We start from the raw sequence: 23,125 nt of genomic DNA on the forward strand, positions 1-23,125 counted from the left end.
GCTCTATTATTAATTAAATACATTTTCAAAGAACATAAAGCTGGAATTTTTTATTTAACAAGAAAAAAAGAGACACCCCCTAAATTCTAAGGAGTCATAACAAAAAGTCCTTAATTGTGCAATTTTGAAGTGTTAAAGATGTAACTGCGTGGTAGCATTATTTATTATAGTAATGACTATTTCAAAATGTATTCTGCATAATCTTCTTGAAAATACCTCCTAATATTTCCCCAAATTTCTCATAAACCTTCGGCCGTTTGCTACCACATAGTATGCTGCAGAAAACTTAAAATCGGGTGCAGCATATAACTCTAAGCCAAGTATTTATTAACAGATGCTTGAAGAAAGCAGCCCAACAGATATTTGTAGACTGAGAGATCAAAGCTAGAATTGCCAAGTTAGCTCACATATTTTGTTATACAAGCATATTTAGATTTAAATGGGTTAAAATGACTGCCAAGTGGAAAATCTTTTTAGGCAGTTTATGCAACTGGCAGAACCTTACGAACCCACAGATAAGGATTCCATTCTGCTGCATAGCTTCCTCAAACACCAGGGTGCAGTTTGAAGAACTATCCGGTTGATTTGGCAAATTCCAAGTTCGCTGTATTAGTTTTCAGAACTCATTTCAATCTAATTAAATCAAGTACATATGCCAATTAATATGTTACTTGACTTTCTAATTTTAGCATAAAGAAATAGCGTAAAGCCACTGATATGTCATTTTAAATTATACATTTAGAAGTGTTAGATTTTTGCCAATATTTGTAAATGCATAAATTATAAAGGTGATTAGCTAACAACAATATCATTTTAGTTATCGTCTCCTTTGTATGTGTTAGAAGCAATAGTAAACATTTTATTAAATTATAATCAGCCATGTCTTTGTGGCATAAGCCACAGGTGGGAGATCATCTACAAAAAGACTCAGTAAATTACTATGGTCATATACTTTATAGGGGAGGTGACATGCAAAATTCCAAATTGAAAACCACTTAATCTTATCAAGGTAAAACAGGTAGGATAAGAAACTTCTTAAAAGAAACATATGGAGAGTGGTGACCAAGGTGCCCAACCTTATAAAATTATGGCAGGACATTGTGTTTACTTTAGAGATATTGTTACATATGGGTGTTGCTAAGCATGAATGAAAAGAAAGAGGATCCAGCTTGTGTATGTTACTGTGTTGGTGGCGCAGTCTCTGAGAGCTCCCAGGGGTCCAGACTCTGTTGGTCTTCCTGTGGTGTTACAATGCCGTCATCAATCCTTCCCCCAAATCTTCCATAAGGGTCCCTGACCTCTATGCAATATTTGACTGTTTGTATCTGGATCTGTTTCAGTCAGCTTCTGGGTAGAAACTCTCAGAGGACAGTGAGGCTAGGCTCCTGTCTCCTGGCACATGTGCAGCTCAGTCTCCATGTGGTTCCCCAACAGCTGGAATGGATTCTCCCCTTTAAATCTGTAGCCTGACTGCGGTATCCATTTCCTAACAGTATTACCTTGTCCAGCCTCAATTGGAGAAGATATATCTAATCCTGCAGAGATGCTCCAGGATGTGGGAATACCTGAGGGGTCAGAGAAGAAGGGGATGGGGGCGTGGGGGGACGCACTCAGTGAGGGGACACCGAGAGGGGGCCAGCGTTTGGGAAGTAAACAAAGTTTTTAAAAATTTAAATATAGGAAGAAAAAGAAGGCAGATATGATTTTAAATGGTGCTATTAAGAGAGAGAGAGAGGATGATGTTTAGTGACTATATGGATTTGTTAAACTTACCTGCTATCCCATGGAGAAACAATAATGAAAAGGAGCAGCATGGGGCTGTGCTAGCGGGGGGTCAGGAGGGAGAGGGTTGCCTAAGGAGCTGTGAGAGTTCTAGTCCTCTTGCACTGTTGTGTACTTACAAGGAGAGCAGCTTTGTTCTCGCACTGTCCACAAACTTTCCGTTTAGTCTTAGGGTTTTCACTGCCAGTAGAATGTGCCATTTTGTAACTAAGTTGTTTTGCTGGAACTAGAAGGTAAAGATGTCAGGATCATCAGTATGGTGTTTGCTTTCTTGATTAGCAGGGTAACGAAACTATGAGCGTCTCCAAATTCTCACACAGCACTCTAGCAGTAGCAGCGTAAGAACCAGATACAGGCAAGTCTAGTGTGTTTGCTCATTGTAGAACCTGTAAAAACCCCTGCTGGCTGTCATGAGTAAGGGCCAAATGCATCCAAGTTCTGTTAACTTTGCGTTGACCTCATTGACTCGAACATGCATCACTACACAGTACTGAGAATATTACTCGGTTTTCTTTCGTTTTTTAAGATTGTTTTTAATTTATTTTTTATTTGATATTTTCTTTATATACATTTCAAATGCTATCCTGAAAGTCCCCTATACCCTCCCTCCGCCCTGCTCCCCAAGCCACCCCCTCCCTCTTCTTGGCCCTGGCATTCCCCCTGTACTGGGGCATATAGTTTGCCATACCAAGGGGCCTCTCTTCCCAGTGATGGCCGACTAGGCCATCTTCTGCTACATATGCAGCTAGAGAATATTACTCTTGATAGATTTCTTATGAATTCTCCTTTTCCTAAACACAAGTGAAGTCCATTTAGAAAACTTCTAAACAGACCATGGCATACATTTGTAATATTCAGTTACTTGCCTTGTTTCTGCAACTAAACACACCTGCCTAAAGTAGTTTAAGTAATGGAGCATTTTGGTTTGGGTTTTCTGTTCTAGGTGATACAGTTGCAGGAGGGAAGTCATGCTGGAAGGGTGAAAAATAACGTCTCATGATCTGTTCAGAGTAAGGAAGTAGAGAGAACAAGCTGTTGCTGCTGCCTTTGTCCACTTTTTCAGTCTGTGATCCCAGACTATAGAATGGAGCCATCCGTATTTGGTGTGCGTCTTCCCGAGTCAATTAGCTCAATCTAGATAATCTATCACAGATATGCCCAGCCTTGGTGAGTAAATTTCCATGTAAGCCTAAATTGCATCAACTTGACAATGGAGATCAACTCAATATGTTTGTATAAATATTGAATCATATAGGGTTCCAGAATTTATTCCACCAAATTATGCTAATATTCATGTATAAATATGTTTAACTTCGAGAAGAGTATTGTGTTTGCTTTGAGATCACTGTAAATTCTAAGACATCATAATTTTTATTTTATACTGCTAAAATTGCTCCTTGGTTTAAAGATTATATTGAAATTTATAAAGAAGAGTTTTTGCTTTTGGAGAGAATTATTAGTTTTAATGATATTCTAAATGACCTTTTGCTGTAAAATATTGAAAAAAAACCTTATTTTGAAAACTAAAATATCATCATCTGGTAACTGAGGAACTTTATTCTGCATGAATTATTGCAGTTTATAGCAAGTCTATGTGAAGACTCTATATGAATACATATGCTATGTGAAGAACCTTAACTTTATCATATAATACAGAAATGGGCTCACCTTGAATCTCTTCCTTAAGTAACTTCAATTTCACTTTTCCAGCCGAGAGCTGCATTAAGGATACAGATGTTATTTTTCAGCGACACACTCTCTTATAAAAAGAAAGTGCATTTGTTAACAGAATGTTAGATATCTATACCATTTGAGTGCATCTTACATATATATATATATATATATATATATATATATATATATAAATGTATTAGTTGAAATAATATAAAATTAAAAAGATAATTAAAAGTATACAGTAACTTACATTTTCATTAAAAAAGAATACATATAAATCACTTTTGGTTTTGTTGTTTTGGATACAAGGTCTCACTGGGTAGCCCAGGTTAACCTCTCACTCAGGATCCTTCCAAATAAACTGATATTAAAATCATGAGCCACCATGCACAGATTTTAAATAAAAATTTTCAAAATATGCCAGGAATATTTTCCTTATTATATAAAGTTTCAGAAGCCCACTTTAATGCAATTATATAGTTTGAGTATAACAAAAAATATTGTATGTCAGCATGAATTGGTTTTAAGAAAATATTAGCGTTCATATTATAAAGGTTTTGAGCTCCCTTCCTCCTCCTGAAACTCAAGAGTCTGGTATTTGTACAGACTGAATCAATTCCAACTGAATCATTTGTTTCACATAATTGCAGAAGCCAACTTGTACAGTTTAGAGAACCACATTTAAGCATTGTGGCCTTACCTGTCATTCATATTATTTATGATCCCCGAATTATCTATGTGATTGGTTAAATATACTCAAGAAAGTAAATGCCGATACTGGGTATTTAAATATAAACAATCCCTTAAAACCTTTGGATTTTAACATAGTAGGCAGCAGAAGAAACCGGATAAGTGAGCACTCTCGCCTGGGTCTTATTAAAACCAGCATTTAAAGTGCACAAGTGAACAGAGGCCGGTGTGCATTTACATAGACACTGCCGATTCATGCCCAGCTTTCAATTTGCAATTTGCATGCTCAATTGCCCAATTTGTACATGAAGATATGAGAACAATGGCTGCCTCTATATCTATGGCTGCACCAACTGCAGTCATCTTTGAAAATTTAGGCCTAATTATTCTCTGTGGTTTTGCTTCAATGAGGCACTTATTGTTCATATTCTTTGAAGTAGCTGCTCAGATGTTTTCTCTACCAAACACAGCAGAAAAGAAAATAGAATTGAAATCATCAACTTCTATATGAATCACAGTTTTTGTTTTTAAGTTGGCAGTTATACAAGTTACAGATAAATTTAACCTCAATTTTTATAACCGAATTATCCAGTATGATTACCTTAATGCTACAACTGAATTGCAATGAGATCAGCCGGGCTATGAGCTCCTTACGAAGAGTAGTTATGTCAGGAAATAAAGTAATTATTAGGGAAATTTTATAATTTATTTTATTACTATGAATAATATTTGTCTGTTTTATAAATGTATTCATATTTACTTCAAATTATCCTAATTACATAAAAAATATTCGAGTGAATAAGCGACAAGCTCCTAGTTTCAGTCTAATTGAATTTTGTCATTAAATCTGATTTTTATGCTTGAAAAATAATTGAGTGATAAAGTAGCATTACTAGATGGATACGGATGCTCACATGCATGTTTACATGCTTCTGAATATCTGAAACTGGAATTTAATGGACTTATTGCTGTGCCAGAAGGCATTGAACAAGAGCTTCCCAAAGCCAGCGCAGTTTAACTGGCTCTGCCATCCATAACAACTAAGCAATTGGGTTAGACTAAGCTATAGTCTTTTGTCTGCAGGCATCACAAATACCTGCAACCTGGCACCAGTGCTTTTATGTATCCAAAGTGCCCTCGGGGGACACTTTTTCAGTGATATTTGTGCTCAACCCACCTCCTGAAAACTTGCCATCTCTGCTTACTATCTGTATATGCAACCCCCTTACTATTCCATACAACCCTATGTGAACATCCACTTAATTATTTGTACTTGATATCTCTCCTAAAAATGTTTCACCATGAAGTTCACATTAAGTGAAGGTCACTTTGATGGTCACAGCTTCTCATGAAATAAATCGACAGAAACTCGTTCCTTGTTGAGGGTTTCGTTCTTGCTTTTGTTTTTGGCAGGCTGATCTCCAATTCACTATGTAGCTGAGGATTGCCCTGACCTTCTGATCTACATGCTCCATTTCACATGGGATGAGTGACATCAGGCTATTTATGAGATGCTGGGAATTAAGCTCTGAGCTACCTGCATGCTAAGTAGGCACTCTCCCATCAGCCACTTTCCCAGACCAACTAGTTCCTGATTTCCTCCCTTTCACTCTGCAGTGCAGTGGGGTGAGGAGGATCTGCATTCTTTACTCAGGGTACAGTTAGTTACACTGTCATCATTCAGCAATTCACATCCACCGAAGATCTCTGCTCTCTCTCTCTATGTTGTCAGTGTACAAGAGGTTCCTCCTCCACTAAATATCAGAAATCTACTCAGTATTTCTCTCTATCCATTTATCATTAATAACTCTAAGTACTTCATTCCCCCTTACCTGACATCCAGCACTGAAAATCCTCTAATACTCCAGCCCCTAAGTTCCTCTAGCTGCCCCACCATTGTAATCAAATCTTGCAGCTAGACATCATTCTAAATGTCCATGCCTTCAAAATCCCAAACACAGATGTTCTCAGTGTCAAGCATGATCATTGTTTCTTTGACTCTCAGCTCTCCCTTTCTGCCTATTATTATGATGAAATAATGCTAGGGGGTTTCCTGGAAACCCATGCTGAATGACCCCCCCAAGGGTACATAGGCCTTCTCAGTCATCTGTTCAATTCTTTGCTGCTCAACCCCAGTCATGATGCCCACAGCTGCTACTCCAAACCTCCACTCTCAAGAATTCTGTCATCCTGTTTCCTGTGCTTCACCCTTGACAGCAAGTGCTGTCACCTTTGCTCTGTGAGGATGTTGAAAGCCTGTATCACCTGTCAGTTCCAAGCTATAGTATTTGTGTTTACTTCCACCTGTGTTATATTTTCTTCTGTTTTGCTTGCCAGGGGGAATGCATTCTCTCCTCCCCAGTGAAGGTGTCTTTAATGAACCACCTTCTCAAACACCTCAGCCCCAACCACTGGCATATTCTGTCATCTGCATCTTCAATTTCTGACCTGCTCACAATCCCACTCCTCAGCCAATAAACTGATGACACTCCACCAACTTGGTCTAAAGAGCTTAACTCTGTCCTTGAGTCTATTGAACCTTCCTGTGTTCTTGCTCTTGTCTTCACTGCTTGGAATATATTGTTGCATTGATCTGATAATGGCTAACTAATTAAACCCCAGCCTTTTAATATTCTCCTTTTCCAAAAATACTCATTGTAACAATTCAAAGTGGGTTCGTATATAGCATCACTTACCTTGCTTAGAACTCTAAATGTTACAAATGTCTTATGAACCCATAGCAGAAATTCAAAGGGGTTGAGTTGTGTAAGAGTGCAACAATGACTAAATGAGTGAGAATTTTAACTTATAAAGCCAATTCAGAGCTTCTCCCCATCAGCACAGTTGACACCAAGGGGCTCTGCAGTGCACTGTAGCAAGTTCAGAAGCAGCTTTGTTCCCAGTCCTATTATACATCTTCATCAGAACCAAGCAGAAAACCTCTCTTCATGATCAAAGTGGAAAACAAAAAAAAAAAAAAAAAAAAAAAAAAAAAAAAAAAAACCAAAAACAAACAAACAAACAAAAAACCTTCAGACATTGCCAAAGTTCTCCAGGGAAACAAAATTGCCTCATTGAGAACTCAGGCTCTGAACTGGAGATTCTTTATAACACAGCCCTTTGGATGTCATTAGCGTGTCCATGTGTTCTAACTCTCCCTCCCTTTAAGCTTTTATGACATCCTAAGACTTTGACTCCATTCCTGCCCTTTTTTTATATCCAGTCTCTCTTCACTGGATGAAAACTGGGAGATTATTTTAGAATAAGACTAACAACCTGATGCTTGACATTGAGCAAATCAGTTTACTTCTCTGATGGGAAATTACTTCATCTGTGAAGCCGCAATTATAGACTGAATCTTGTGAGAGATAGAGGTGCCTGCTGCAGTAAAAATTCAACAAAGAGAAGTCCACAGCCAGATTAATATACTGAATAAATATTAAATTTGAGGGTTACCATACACTACACACAGACTTGGGTTTAAGTCTTCATAACTCTCTCGCTTATATAAATTTGTAGGGATACATTTACTCAGCTTTACCTATCACAGGTGAGTGCACACAAAATCCTAAATTTATACCACAGACTTTCTTTCCTTCTTCATTCAGGCTTATTCTTACGCTAAACGTCCTGTAAATCTCCTGTATGTTCTACTTAATTCTTTTTTCACTGTATTTTGATGCAATATTTTTCTTTACATTTCTCTCATCTCCATTTCAATTCAGATTTCTTTCATATGAGATCTATGGTCTTTTTATAACCTTCTATTACCTCTGGGCCTCTGTAACCCTCTATGCCTCTGGGCCCACTGATCTCTAGAGCAGCAGGCACATATAATACCGACATCTCACAAAGTGACTGGGAAGTAGAAGAGAAAGACCTATTTCTACTTCTATTTATCCCACAGTTAATATTATAATATATGTGCTGTAAATTGTTATGAACATAAATAAATAGAAGTATATACATAGTAAGTCCATGTTCAAAGTCTATTCATTTCTGCTGCATTTCATGGTCAAAATTGTGTATAGCCTAGAAAAAACATTGTAAACCATTCTTCTATCATTTCAGTCCTACTGGTCAAGTTCTGCAGGGCAAGAGAACCCTATTCATCAATTGAAATGCATCAAGGTACCTGAGACTAGGATCAGAAACTTCTACATCCTTCACAGTCTCTAATTCTATGATAGCTACCTCCCACACTTCCCACTTTTGCCCTCTTTCATAATTAGGATGTTTGTGGAAACAAAGATTTTTATTTATTCTTAAAATATTTCCTTATATAAATTCATTAGCCAAAGTATTATTTTGCATGTATACATTATTCATATACAAAAATATTTATTACAAATGTTTTATATTGATTCTTACTAAAAATATTTGATATACCTTGATTTTTCTATGGTAGATGAGGACTTCCTTAAAAACAAGGCGTCAACAACTCAAAGTTCAAAACAGCGCTTTTCAAAGGCCATTGCACACAGGTCCATGAAGATAAGTTTGGAAATCAAAAGTAGGAGTTTTTCTGTTCTGTTCAGTTTTGTTTTGTTATGCTTTGTTCTTTTCTTTTTGAATCAGGATCTCAGACCATAACCAAGGCTGGCCTCAAGCTCAAGCCAGACCCCCCTGCTTCAAATTCTTGAGTGATGGGAAGACAAGTATGAGCTACTATAACTGCTCACAGCACATTTTAAAAACATATTTACAGTAAAATATCTGAAATGCAACACAGGACAGTACTGTGGGAAGATAATGACCAGTTAAAAGTGGCTTATAAATTTTTAACCCCAAAATGAAAGAAACCTCCCTCACAAAAGGGATGGCATTGTATAATGAAATGCTTTTTCAGAAGCCAAAAAGTACAGAAGTGCCGAGTAAGATATTTGTAGGTGCCAAATGACCCAATGAAAGTTTAATGATAGGTATATAAAAATAAAATGCTGTGCAAGTTAAAATTCACGAAGTCACGAATCCTGTACCAAAGAAGCCCAGAGAAAAAGTTTTCCTTATATAAAGACACCTCTCTGCCTGCAATCATAAATGGAACATTTTACAATACACAACAGAGATAAAGTAAACCTATAGCTTAGGAAGTGCCATGCAAATAGTTCCTTAAACATCTTTATTCATGAGACCAAGAGTGTATAAATTATTATTATTCAAGAGGAATACAGCAACATTAAGGAAATAAGAAATAACACGAAGTCAGGACTGAAGCCTACAATCTGTTATATCATGTAATATTACTATTCACGATAATATAGAACAATGCCATTGTATTTTATATCCTTAAACCTACAAATGAATGAAACATTGTATCTGAAATTTAGAGAAAGGCAGAACACAAAATTTCTCCTCAAGGTAATTTTTAAAAACCTTCTGAAATATTTTATGTATATAAATTTTTTCTGTATGAAAGACAAAGGATATCTGAATAATTAATGCCTCATAGTAAGCCAAGGACAGGGAGCCTAAAATGAGGTTACTAAAGCAAGAGGAGTGGATCCCTGAGCATGGGAGACTACGCAAAGCCTGAAAACATATTCCATGCCCTTCTGTTTGGCAAATGCCATCTTTCTTACCTTGGTGGGATTCCCTTTACTTTGTGACGTTATCCTTGACAGGTTACGCAATTTGCTCACATTTCCAGATTTCCAGTGATATCCACTTGCCCTTCAACAGACAGAAAGCAAAATGTAATTATGGACAACATCCCCCCTTTTAGGAAATGTAAATTCAAGTGTTAGCATGGTAAACCTCTGCAACCTGGAAATAAGATATTAACCACACTCTGAGATATTAACCACACTCTATCTCCAGAGTACCACTTTATACACTCTTCTTATATATCTGTGACATGTAGAGTGATGATTCATAGCAAAATGTGCAAATACAGGTGAGGAATTCCATTGCCTGGCATTTACAATGATTGACTTTTATCAATTTATAGAAAAAATTTGCACATCATCCTATTGTGCAATTTTTAAAACTAAGGTATACACAAATAAAAAGGGGGGGGGGCCAAATTGCTATACTCAAATATACAGCAGATATGCCAGATGATGGATCTTGAAAAGCATCTAACAAGTTCCCACATAGAAAATAACACAGATTACAAAGAAGGAAAGTTGTAATTTTACAGGTTTAAAACTGGGATTTGTACACACATCCATACATACACACACACACACACACACACACACACACACATCATTGTTTTGGATACAAAATAAAAGAATCAAATTTCACTGGACAACCTGCCCAATATCATACAGATAATGAATAGTAAACCCCAAATTGGAACCGTGGACCTCACTTTTCCTGGTCAATTTGTGGCAAGTCTTCACTTTGTCTTTGAGACTGTCTCTAAGACCTTAGGAGAGAATGTTACTATTCTGAAATTTTATTCAAGTTAAAGAATGTTTTAAAAGCCCATCCAGTTGAGGATCCACAGCTAAAGAAAATACAATCTGGGATGCTGACTCAAGAGACTTCAATATTCACATGAAAATGGCCATCCATATGAAAGCCAAATTAGAAATCTTAAGGTAGGTAGGTCAGCAATCAGTCACGCTGTTAATTTCATAAAGGTTTGAGTGTGATCCACATAATTATTGAGGTGGGGAGAAAGAGAAAAAGGGAGGAAGGAAGAGAGAGAGGGAGGGAAGGAGGGAGGGGAGGGAGGGAGGGAGGGAGGAAGGAAGGAAGGAAGGAAGGAAGGAAGGAAGGAAGGAAGGAAGGAAGGAAGGAAGGAAGGAAGGAATAGACAGAGGGACAGAGAGACCAGACATGAAAAAGAAAAGAAAAAGAAAAAAGTCAGGCATGGTGGTACACAGTTGTAGTTCCAATGGTAGGGAGTTGGAGACGACATATGCACCTCTCGCGTTCTCTGGATGCTTGGTGAAGTCAAGGCCAGTGAAAGATCCTGCCTCAAAAAGAACAATCGATCCACCTCTGAGAACTGATGCCCAGGACTTTTCCACATGATTGAACACACAGACACACTCACTCTCTCTCTCTCTCTCTCTCTCTCTCTCTCTCTCTCTCTCTCTGTCTCTCTCTCTCACACACACACACACACACACACTTTTGTATCTGCTCATACATACATACATATAAGCAACATTTACAGAAAAAAGTAAAGTAAAAGAAAAATATCATAACTGAACTGGAAAGAAATGGTTACTGATCATTATTATTAAAACAAAAGTCATCTGAAATGTCTTGATTAAATCAAGCTCCACTTACTAAGGAATATTACATAAATGTCATGCAATATATTCAATGAAGTCAAGAAATTAGACTCCAGAGAACCAAATAACCCTATTAAAAAATGGGATACAGACTTGGACAAAGAATTCTCAACTGAGGAGTACTAAACGGCTGAGAAGCACCTAAAAAAAGTTTAACATCTTTATTCATCAGGGAAATGCAAATCAAAACAATCCTGAAATTCTACCTCACACCAATTAGAATGGCTAAGATTAAAAACAGCAGATGCTGGCAAGGATGTGGAGAAAAAGAAACACTTCTCCATTTTTGGTGGGATTGCAAGCTGGTACAACAACTTTGGAAATCAGTCAGGTGCTTTCTAAGAAAATTGGACATAGTAATACCTAAGGACCCAGCTATACCACTCCTGGGCATATGCCCAAAAGATGCTTCAAGAAATAATAAGCACACATGCTCCACTATGTTTATAGCAGCCTTATTTATAATAGCCAGAAGCTGGAAAGAACCCAGATGTCCCTCAACAGAGGAATGGATACAGAAAATGTGGTACATTTACACAATGGAGTATTACTCATCTATGAAAAACAATAACTTCATGAAATTATTGGGCCAATAGACGGAATTAGAAAATATCATCATGAGTGAGGTAACTCAGTCACCAAAGAACCCACTTGATAAGTAGGTATTAGCCTAAAAGCTCAGAATACCCAAGATACAATTGACAGACCATGTGAAGCTCAAGACGAAGAATGACCAAAGTGTGGATGCTTCAGTCCTTCTTAGAAGAGGGAACAAAATACTCACAGAAGGAAATACGGGGACAAAATGTGGAGCAGAGACTGAAGGAAAGGCCATCCAGAGACTGCCCCAATTGGTGATCCACCCCATATACAGACATCAAACCCAGATGTTATTGTGGATGTCAAGAAGTGCTTGGTAACAGGAGCCTGATATGGCTGTCTCCTGAGAGGCTCTGCTGGAGCCTGCTCATAGCCAACCATTGGACTGAGCATGGGGTCTCTAATGAAGGAGTTAGAGAAAGGACTGAAGGAGCTGAAGGGGTTTGTAACCCATAGGAGGGACAACAACATCAACCAATCAGAACCCCCAGAGTTCCCAGGGACTAAACCACCAACCAAAAAGTACACATGGAGGGATCCATGGCTCCAGTTGCATTTGTAGCAGAGGATGGCCTTGTCAGACATCAATGGGAGGAGAGGCCTTTGGTTCTGGGAAAGCTTGGTGACCAAGTGTAGGGAATGCCAAGGCAGGGAGGCAGGATTGGGTATGTTAGTGGGCAAACACCTTCATAGAGGCAGTGGGAACAAGAATGGGATAGGGGGTTCCTGAGAGGGAACTGGAAAGTGGAAACATTTGAAATGTAAATAAATATAATGTCCAATATAAAATTCGAAAAATAATTTTAAAATGTAACACACATTTCTTAAAGAATCAAACTCTAAAATTAAATATTACTGAGACTATAATAAATATATTTGATTACATATCAATGGTTAATGATGGTTATTGGATATTGTATGGTTATCTCTTTGAAGACCAAACAGAACTGAATTTAACACACAAAGATCATTGCACATTTAATATAAGAAAATATATGAAATGCATTGTTTCATGCTTTGTGGGATCTGTATAAGTAAAATAACTTATATGCTAACTCATATATGAAAACACCAAGCGCACCCATGTATTCCCATAAAAACTTGTACAAAGATTAAATATTTGTGGAAAAAAGAATTTTATTCATTAAATGGGTCTAGGAAATGGATTGGTTGTGATCCTAGAATTAAAGAAAAAAAAGATTTTTTTTTTCTAATCATGTAACTGTCAGTTTCTTTTCACATATTAGCTTTATTTGTTAGGGTTATTAGAAAGTGAAACTTGCACAGGAAAATATGCAAGCATAATAATAGGAGATTTCATTGATAAAATAAAACAAATTCAACTATTGTTTGCTTAAGCTATTTTACATATACCTACAGGTTTAAATAACTCTGATGTAGTACATGGACACAGTTGTTCCTTGAGAGTTACGCTATGCAACAATGCCCTAAACATCAGCCTTGGTTGCAATTGTTTCATAGCAAAGAGTCAAGTTTGCATTGATTTCCTGTACATTCCAGTCCTTAAGTCACTGGGGACTACAACCTAAGAGGAAACCATGAGAAGAAAACAGCTAGAAACTGGAGAGGAGACAGAAGCCCTGGCTATTTTTTATACTACTCTGCTACATGTAAGTGACAGAAAGAGATGTTTTTTAAAAGTACAGGAATTCAATATTCCATATTCCTCAGAAACTGTTAAGGGTCATCAATCCACCAAATGTTTTCACTGGAACAATAAAAGTTATACAGAACAGTTTTTTTTTTCTATAATCCAGTTAAATTAACATCCTGTTTAAATCAGCATAATATTAGGAATGCTGTCTTTATTCTTCTCAAGCTCTCTGACGCATTCACTCACATAAGTTCTTCCTTTCCCTTGTTCCATGTGGACTGGAATTCTCGTAGTTTCTTTTCCATCTTTTGGTTCTCCAGTTCTAGCTGAATTTTCTCCATTTGCAGTTCTTGCACACATCTAAAGATCCAAGATTTGAAAGTCATTTAGAGCAAACAAACAAACCTCAAAGCAAGCAAATTTTATAGAAGTGTCTGCTCTTAAATTGCAATTATTAGTAAGGCTTAAATGATAGCACGGTTCATCCGCTGCCTATGCACTTTTTGGAGTCTATTTTTAAAAGTCAGTATTTGCCTGCTATTAATATTCTCTTTAAGCAATGTGTCTCTTCAAATCAAAAAGTTTAAAAGCACTATTGGCTTAAATAGGAGCCATTTATATATACACACAAATATCTATGGCAAGTAGAAGGAAGTTTCAGTGTTTTTACTCAATTTGTTGTTCACATATATCATAACATTGTAATTAAAACTGCTATTATTCTCCATTTACATAATGTACTCATTCACAACGCAAGGATGGAGATTAAACATGAAGTTTTGTATCTGCTAGGTGAGCACTTTACCTCTGAGCAATTTTATATCCTAAGCCTAAAACAAGTATTTTCTTCCTATAGAAACTCATTATTTTGAACTAGCAACTTTAAACCTTCCTTCATCCCTTCCTTCTTTCCTTTCTTTCTTCCTTCATTTCTTCTTTTCTTCTCTTTTTTCTTTCTTCCTTTTTTTTTTGAAACATAATCTCTCAGAGACCTATACCTCACTGAGTAAAACCCACTAGCTAGCCAGAGAACCCCAGGGCTCTGCCTGTCTCTGTTTGCCTAGCACTGGAATTATAAGCATATAACTCTGCACCCAGCCTTTGTTATATGGCTTTTCAGGACTGAACTCAGACCGTCATGCTTGCACTAACTGAACCATCCCCACAACCTTAAAATATTTTCTTCATAGTACCTGAAGATCCATTCCCTGTTAGTCTTAGTTCCTGACTATTCTACAACTAGAAGTCCAACCCAAGCTTCTAGATTTCATTATCTATTATGAACTTAAAGCTTTTCCTTCATGGTGTGATCCAAACTACAGAATCATGGAGATAAGAAAGAAGATTGATGTACAGAGGCAACAAGCCTTCACTAAAGAGCAGATGCACCAAGCTTTTATCCTCAAGTGGGAACAATCCATAGCAATATCTCAAAGTGACAGGCAAAGGCTGACAAAGGGTCCAGATGAGATGACTTAACTACAGACTGAGAAACCAGCAACTTTAGTTACAACCAAAAGATGTGGCTCACACTACTACACACAGAACTCTGAGGAGTGACAGAAAGCAAGACACAATTCAGCAAGGATACAGAGTGGCAGGAAATTCACTCAGGCTTGGTGTGACTGTACTGTTACTGAGGGAAGAAACTGCTGGACTTCCCAGTTCTACAGTCAGAGGATATACCATGCCATCACACTAAAGACATTTCTTGAAGTAAACAAAATTTGAGCTAAGATATATAGGTTTAAAGAATTTGGTCAGTCAAATGGAGGTGGTGGACATTGTGTTCCAGGAAGGAAAAAAGTATGCATAGAGGAAAGAGAAGACAACATGTAAGCCTAGGAGCTGAAAGTTCCTTCTGCAACTCACTAAGTGCAAAAATGGGAAGACGTCAGGAAATGGGCCTACTGGGTTGCTGTTGGCCTGATCACAAAGAATTCCAAGAGTGTAGTTTTCTGTGAACAGTGAGGATCACATCAGGATTACAAAGCACTTGATCAGAGTTGTGTTTATAAAGATCACTCTGTTGGATGATAAAAACTCAAATTAGAAGTAGAAAGGCTTAGAATCTAGACAGACAGCTAAACAATATCACCAGTAAAACAAATTGTAGTGACTATGCTAATATGAGGAGAGACAATCTGGAAAAAAATGAGAGCATCTGGTAAGAATAAGAAAATAGAATCAAGTGACCTTGTAGACTGACAGGTAGTAGATGACACAAAGGCACAAAGATGAAATCTAAAATAATCTCAGACTAGTGACTAGACAAACTGGGATTACACCATTGTGATTTCCTAGAACAGGGCTAAGATTCAAAATTAGTCCCTGGTGATATGTTTCAAATCTTACAGAAATCTTGTAGAAGATACAGTATTTCCAAAGTCCCAACTATATTTGATGAACAAGACAAAGCTGAAAATAAAAGGACTGTTTCTGAAAAATTGGCATGGTTTGTACTTGGTTTTACATGTGTCACAAAAATTAGAGTTTTTCACAAAGAGCCTTAAATAGTGGGTTAGAAGGGCAGGACACCGTGGCCAACCCTGGAGAGACCATGTGAACACAGCAATGACAAAAAAGAGAAACAAGTCTGAAATGTCATGGATGTTGTGGGTGAGCCAACATCAGAGTGTCAGACAATACAAAGATCATAAATAAGGGTGACACAGGATGGATGCTTAAAACAAGAAAACATGAATAGAGAGCCCCAGTGCCATAATAATAGTGTGTCTCCTCCTCCTTGCTCTAGTGAGTTTATGGATCACATACAGGTCTTTGAGACATAGGGCAAAAAGCAGTGCCTTATTCATTTTGAAGGTAGGTATCAATTTTACCATGGCATACCCTTATTATTTAGGCTTGACCCAAGTTGGCTAAGTCTTAAAAAACAAACACAATAGTTTATGATGTATGCACCTCAGCTAAAGCTTCATCTAACAGCTACCAAAGTAACTCTATCCCTCCTACAGAACTTGGGTATCTGCTCTCCTGTGCTTATACAGATTATGTTACACCAGGCCCCTGGGCTCATATGTCAGACCATATATCACACTATACTGGACTTGTAATTGTACATCATTATACCCATGGCAAGCTACTTGAAGACAATTATGGTTACCTCCCTTTGTAGTCACCACTTGCTCTCAGAGTAGGTATATGAATGATAGGCATTTGCTAACTGAATAGTTTGCAGGTAGAGATACAGAGAAGACTCATCACTGCACTAAAGTAATAAACATCTCCCTTCCTTTTTCTAAAACTCAAAACAGTGGCACTAAAAATTTGATGGCTTAAATAATCACCAAAACAACAATACATTTAAATATGGTAGCACCATGTGTTTGCATGCCATTTTCCAATTTCTTCAATGTTTTTTATACCCAGTGACTTAGTAGTGAAGAAACTATGACTTTTGAAAAGCTCTGAAGACACCACATAATTGAAAAACCATTGATCTGAACTAGGAAATGCAGAAACCAAAATTTTAAATGGGCAGCATTTCCCCAGCACATTCTGGCTTAGTATTTGAGAAGACTTCCAGTGACACTAGGTAGTTCCTGAGGGAAATTGTGAGCATGTGCCTTTAATACCCACGGAAAGTCACAAAATATTAAGGATATTCATAATTGATGTCCATGACATCCAGAAGTACTTAGCATTGCCTTGATGAATTTCCAGGTTTGTTTAGAATGTTCCTTTCATTCTTGGAGTTGTGATCTTCAACATAGTGTCCATGTTCAAAGATCTCTGACACTAATTGATCCTTTAGTCCTAATTTCATTTTAAATTCTTAACCCTAGAGAAGTTAGCAAATATAATCTCTCTTAAAGCACTTCACTCATTAATAAATCTGTTGTTTATAACTTCACATTTCAATTATTGTTAAATATTTTAGTACTAATATCAAAACTATGAAAGACCTTTAATTTGAAAACCAGTATGTTATTAAAATGGATTTATTATAGATTAAAACACAACAGGATAAAATAATAGAAGTAAGACTTTATGAAATTTAACTTTTACCTATCATCTGTTTAAAAAAAATATTTGATTATCCACACATAGAAACTTTAGCAAATATTTTACCTTAAAAATAAGTATGTACTTACTTATATTTTAGTTTCACAGAACTTCCAGGTTTCCCCCAGGGAATGACAACAAAATCTTTGGTATTCATGATTATTTATCTCTTACTGTTGTCTTTAAATTATTGTAACTTTGGAAAAACCTCTGAAAAATAACAAAAAGAATCAACCCAAAGTTAAAGCAGTTATAAATTCCAAACCACACACATAAGTTGAGAAAACAACTATGTTATTTAGCTTTGTTTGTGCAGTGCTGAAGACTGACACTAATGCTTCTGAAATATGCTAAGCATGTGTTTACTGACCCGTGAACCCAACTCCCAGCAAAGTGTTGGCAATCAAAATATTTAGGATGAGAAATGATCAAAGGTTGAGCAGCTATATAAATATTTATGTTTGTTACATATACACTACATGCATTTATATATACTATAGGTTACATAAATGTAACATTTGACAAAATTGAAATTTCATTGGTATCTATGTAAATAACAGACTAAGACAGACATGATGGCAGACATCTGAAGTAGACCTCAAAATCAACCTAGTTAACATAAAAATTCCCTGCATCTCAAAAAAGTAAAAAGGAAAAAGAAAAGAAAACCAAAAAGTATGAGTTAAAAATAAAGAATCCATTATTTTTGATAAATAAAGCATATATTCTGGTTCTTTCTACATTCAGGTAATTTAAAATGTGGTGTATAGCACAACAATATTAAGTCCAGAGCAGAAGCCATATTTGACCACCCTTAAAATTATATCATTTATTGATGTCATAACTATATTAGCTTGTATATGGTGTTTTCACAATGACCAATAACTTAAATATGCATTTCTTTAAATGTATTCCCATCTTCACAATGCATAACTCTTTATCAGGTAGCCTTATTTAAAAATAAAATACATGCTTAACATACTGAAAAATTAAAAGAACCCTTGACCCACAACCCAAATATCATTATTATGTATAAATTGTTATATCACAAAAATTAGTGTAATAATTTCCTAAAGGCATCCTGATATTCATGTGCAAAACTGAATATTCATGAGATAAATATTCTGATATTCTCACATATATATGTGTGAAACTTTAGTAGCACTCTTTTGCTAAGACTAGAAATTAAGGGGGCTGGAGAGGTGGCTCAGTGGTTAAGAGCACCGACTGCTCTTCCAAAGGTCCTGAGTTCAAATCCCACCAACCACATGGTGGCTCACAGCCATCCATAATGAGATCTTCTGGAGTCTAAAGACAGCTACAGTGTACTTACATATAGTAATAAATAAATCTTTAAAAAAAGAAATTAAAATACTTCAAAAACAATTTTCCAATGAGAAATAAATACAAAAATTTCCTTCCTAACTGAGTTAGTCAGAAAATTCAATTATTCAGAACATGCTTTTTGACTATGTCAAATACTCCTGGTTTTGAAAATATCTATTCTGTAATGCAAAACTACAGATTCTCATGCACCACTACTGTTTCAAAGCAATAACAATTGTTATTATCCAGGACTAGGGATATATCTGATTGGAAAACTACTTGCCTAACTTGCACAAAGCTCTAGATTTGAGCCAAAGAATGACATAAAGCAGGTGAGGTTAAGTGCATACTCTGGAGGCAGAACCAAGAAAGTCAGAAGTTTAAGGTCACCCACAGCTTCACAATTCATTCACATCCAGCCCAGGCTAAGATATGGACTCAAAAATATATAAATGTCAAAAGCTCTTTTAAAAATATTGCAGTGGCCACAGTTTTAGATGTCCAAACAACTTATGTTCCAGGACCCCAGTAAATATATACCAATACTGATATATTCATGGCACTGTATTGAAAGGTAAGGAGAATCAAGACCTAAGGAAATTAGTTTTTTCAGCTCAGATGGCTTAGAGTCAAAAAAGGTCATATAAACTCACATACAGAAGACATAAAACGAAGAAATATTAAGCGACATAAAACTTATAGATGTGAAATAGGCAAGAATTTGGGCTAACGAGCATTTAAGTTTTGAAGCATAAGGGCTTATAAATTAGAAAATCACTTGGATAAATATTCCATATTATAGTGAAAGAAAGAAAGCTCTGGAATGGGACTAATGTCAAGTCCAGTTTGGATAATGACCAGAGCGTGTGGGGGAGGGGATGCAGAGGGAAGCTGAAGCTTTCTATTGACTGGCTTTTGTTTTACCAGTCTTGGATATCAAAAACAAGGTTGTGTGTGTATTAGACAACCAATCTTAAAACACACGTCAACTCCAGCCTAGGCATTAAATTCATCCAGTGCCTAGTTTAAGCATGGAAAGTTACGCCTTCAACAAGGAAGAAATGGTGATTTTTTTTTTTTTTTTGAAAGAACAGAAGATAAATCTGGAGAGTTGGCTCAAAGAATTAAGGAGGGGAGCACTGACATAGAAGTTTCCATGCCCACATGGAAATCCATGTACTCAGGGCAATTTGTCAGCGTCTTCCTCTGCAGAATTGTCTTACAATATCACCAGAGTGGCCGCCATCAAAGTGACTTTGGAATGCTTCTCTTAAAACTGTCTGGATTATATGGAGACAAAGTGTGGATCAGAGACTGAAGAAAAGGCCATCCAGAGACTGCCCCATCTGAGGAACCATCCCATATACAGTCACCAAGCCCAGACACTGTTGTAGATGCCAAGAAGTGCTTGTTGACAGAAGCCTGAGAGAGCTGTCTCCTGAGAGGATCTGCCAGAGCCTGAGAAATACAGAGGAGGATGCTCACAGCTCACAATTGGACTGAGCATGGGTCCCCAATTGAGGAGTTACAGAAAGGACTGAAGGAGCTGAAGGGGTTTTCAACCCCATAGGAAGGACAACAATGTCAACCAACCAGACCACCCCATCCCAGGAGCTCTCAGGGACTAAATCACCAATAAAAGAGTACACATGGAGGGACCCATGGACCTAGAAGCATATGTAGCAAAGGATAGCCTTGTTGGACATCAATGGGAGGAAAGCCCCTTGGTCCCCTTGATGCCCTAGTGTAGGGAAATGCCAGAGCAGGGAGGCGAGAATGGGTGGATGGGTAGGTGAGAACCTTCATAGAAGCAGGAGGAGGGGAGACAGGAGAAGGGGTTTCTGGGGAAAACCCAGAAAGGAGATAACATTTGAAATGCAAATAAAGAAAATATCCAATAAAAAATTAAAAAGCAAACAAACAGTCTGCAGATAACTATCCTCTGAGAGGCTCTACCCAGCAGCTGACTTGAGACTGATGCATTACATTACCGACAAACATTACACTGGGGCTGAGATCCCTATTGAAGAGATAGGGGAAGGACTGAAGGCTCTCAAAGAGATGGCAACCCCCTAGGAAGAGCAACAGTATCAACTAACCTGGAACCTAGAATCTCTCAGAGACTATTCCACCAACCAAATAGCATATACATGTTGGTCTAAGGCCCCAGACATATATGTAGCAAAAGACTGCCATGTATAGCCTTAGTGGAAGAGGATGTGTCTAATCCTGTAGAGTTGTCCCAGGGTGGGTGAATAAAGAGACTGCCTGCCCGCTCAGAGGTAAAGGTTAAGGGACATGAGAGAAAACTCTATGAGGGGGAAAGTGGAAAGGGGTAGCATTTGAAATGTAAATTAATTAATTAATTTTAAAAACTGCATAGTCAGTCATATTCAACAAGCATGCAGGTATATTTGATTGTGGGGAAGTGATAGAGGAAGATAATGAACATAAATATATACAAATACATCACACACACAGATACACACAAAAGGGCAGGGAGAGAGGGAGAGAGAGAAAGGAAGAGAGCCCCACTTGATAACTTTATAAAAGCTTATACTTTGTAATTATCATCGAAAAGATAACACAAGATAATCCCCAGAGTAAATGTTTCTGGTTAATCAAAATAATCTATGTAGTCCTAATTTCCTTTGCATGCTGGGATCTGTGTGTGATGCAGCTTTCTATGGATGTGCATATGCAGAAAGTTTAACTTCTTCACAAGGATAGATTTTATCTATACAAAGAGTGAGAAAGGCATGTAAATCCCATTAGAATGAGATGATTTGGATTTACAGCTTTGATGATAATGTGATTTAACCAATAAACAATCTTATTCTGAGGGCAGTTCACTTCACTGAATGCAGTTAGTGAAGCTTCCTTTCAATTAAGTGTTTATCAAGTCATGCACATAAGCCAATTTATTGTATGCATAAAAATGAAAGATTATAATAGTGAGTCATGCTGTTCTGTCTACTTCTTTGGGTAAAACCAACGGAGGATTAGTCATCTTTTTCAGGAAAGCAAAGCTATAACAATGTCTGAATCATAAATAGCAAAGCATAAAGCTTGAGGTACAAAGTAAAATTACAGGATACAAGTAACTTCTTTTTTTCTAACAATCTGTTTATTCACTTACTTATTTTATATGTGTATGACTGAGTATATGTATATGTACCACATCTGTGCAGTGTTCACCAGAAGTCATCAAATATCCTAGAACTGAAAGGACAGATGGTTGTAAGTCACCCCACATGTATTTTATTTACCTGGTTGGGTTGTTTCTATAGCTTTCTTACCCGAGATCCATTTTGACCCATTCATATGCAACCAATATGATATCAGATACAATTGCAGTTTAATATTGGTTATCCGCCTGTTTTCATTTTAGAAAAGACCACTCTCTTTCCACAGAATGGAAGAAATGAATATTGAATGATCTATGAAGCTAGAAAATGATGTGCTAGAGGTGTGCCGGGTTCCCAAAGTACTTGTTACTGTACATCTGGTACAATGACAACTTTGAGAAACAACTGTCTGCAGCAGGATTGTCCATGCTTTGACCTTGAGAAACAATATGATAATCCAATAATTTGACAGTCAAGAACTGTGTCATTAAGACAACAGAAACTCAAAAATTCCTTATAATAGTTTAAGTAAGCTTACAAGTCTAGATTATGCTCATAGGTATCCTTGGATCCATATGGCCAGCAGGTCAGAGATGAAGACACCATCCCTTAATTGAGAGGGTTTTGTGAGTTACTTGATTCTTCTAATGACTCAGACAGTTTTATATCTGAATACTTAAGAGCTACAACCAACCTTTTTTGTCTTAAATTAAGACATGTTTTTAAAGTTTTAAACCATTAGAATGTTTAGGGGATAGTTAAAAACTCTGAGGTCATTAGGTAATATAGTACATGAAAATCCAAGGCACATGAAAAAATGTTCAATGAAAATTAATTTAATTAGAAAATACTTTCTTCACACTACTAGCACTTGGAAATTCAAGACTCATGAAAGAACTGTTAGATGAAAATAAAGTTAATTAGAAAGTACTTTCTTCGGGAGGCAGAGGCAGGTGGATTTCTGAGTTCGAGGCCAGCCTGGTCTACAAAGTGAGTTCCAGGACAGCCAGGGCTATAAAGAGAAACCCTGT

The 23,125-nt window shown here is 37.0% G+C and overlaps 1 protein-coding gene across 11 annotated transcripts in view; it reads right to left on the minus strand.

Annotated features, from left to right (window-relative positions):
- The window catches only part of Zbbx (zinc finger B-box domain containing), a 110,229-nt gene that overhangs the window by 84,021 nt on the left and 3,083 nt on the right, over positions 1-23,125 (minus strand). For 6 of the 11 annotated variants that reach the window (XM_021157882.1, XM_021157879.1, XM_021157881.1 and 3 more), the window contains exons 2-6: positions 17,730-17,850; positions 13,861-13,974; positions 9,729-9,819; positions 3,451-3,499; positions 1,902-2,008 (exon numbers count right to left, since the gene is read on the minus strand). In XM_021157882.1, coding sequence (XP_021013541.1) covers positions 1,902-2,008; positions 3,451-3,499; positions 9,729-9,819; positions 13,861-13,974; positions 17,730-17,797 — 429 coding nt within the window. In that variant the 5' untranslated portion in view covers positions 17,798-17,850. Of the gene's footprint in view, positions 1-1,901; positions 2,009-3,450; positions 3,542-5,978; positions 6,164-9,728; positions 9,820-13,860; positions 13,975-17,729; positions 17,851-22,105; positions 22,124-23,125 lie in introns of those variants that run through there. The other 5 variants (XM_021157877.2, XM_021157884.1, XM_021157887.1 and 2 more) reach the window with 5 other exon arrangements.

The sequence above is a fragment of the Mus caroli genome, chromosome 3, assembly GCF_900094665.2.
Source record: "Mus caroli chromosome 3, CAROLI_EIJ_v1.1, whole genome shotgun sequence".
Taxonomy (NCBI): Eukaryota; Metazoa; Chordata; class Mammalia; order Rodentia; family Muridae; genus Mus; species Mus caroli.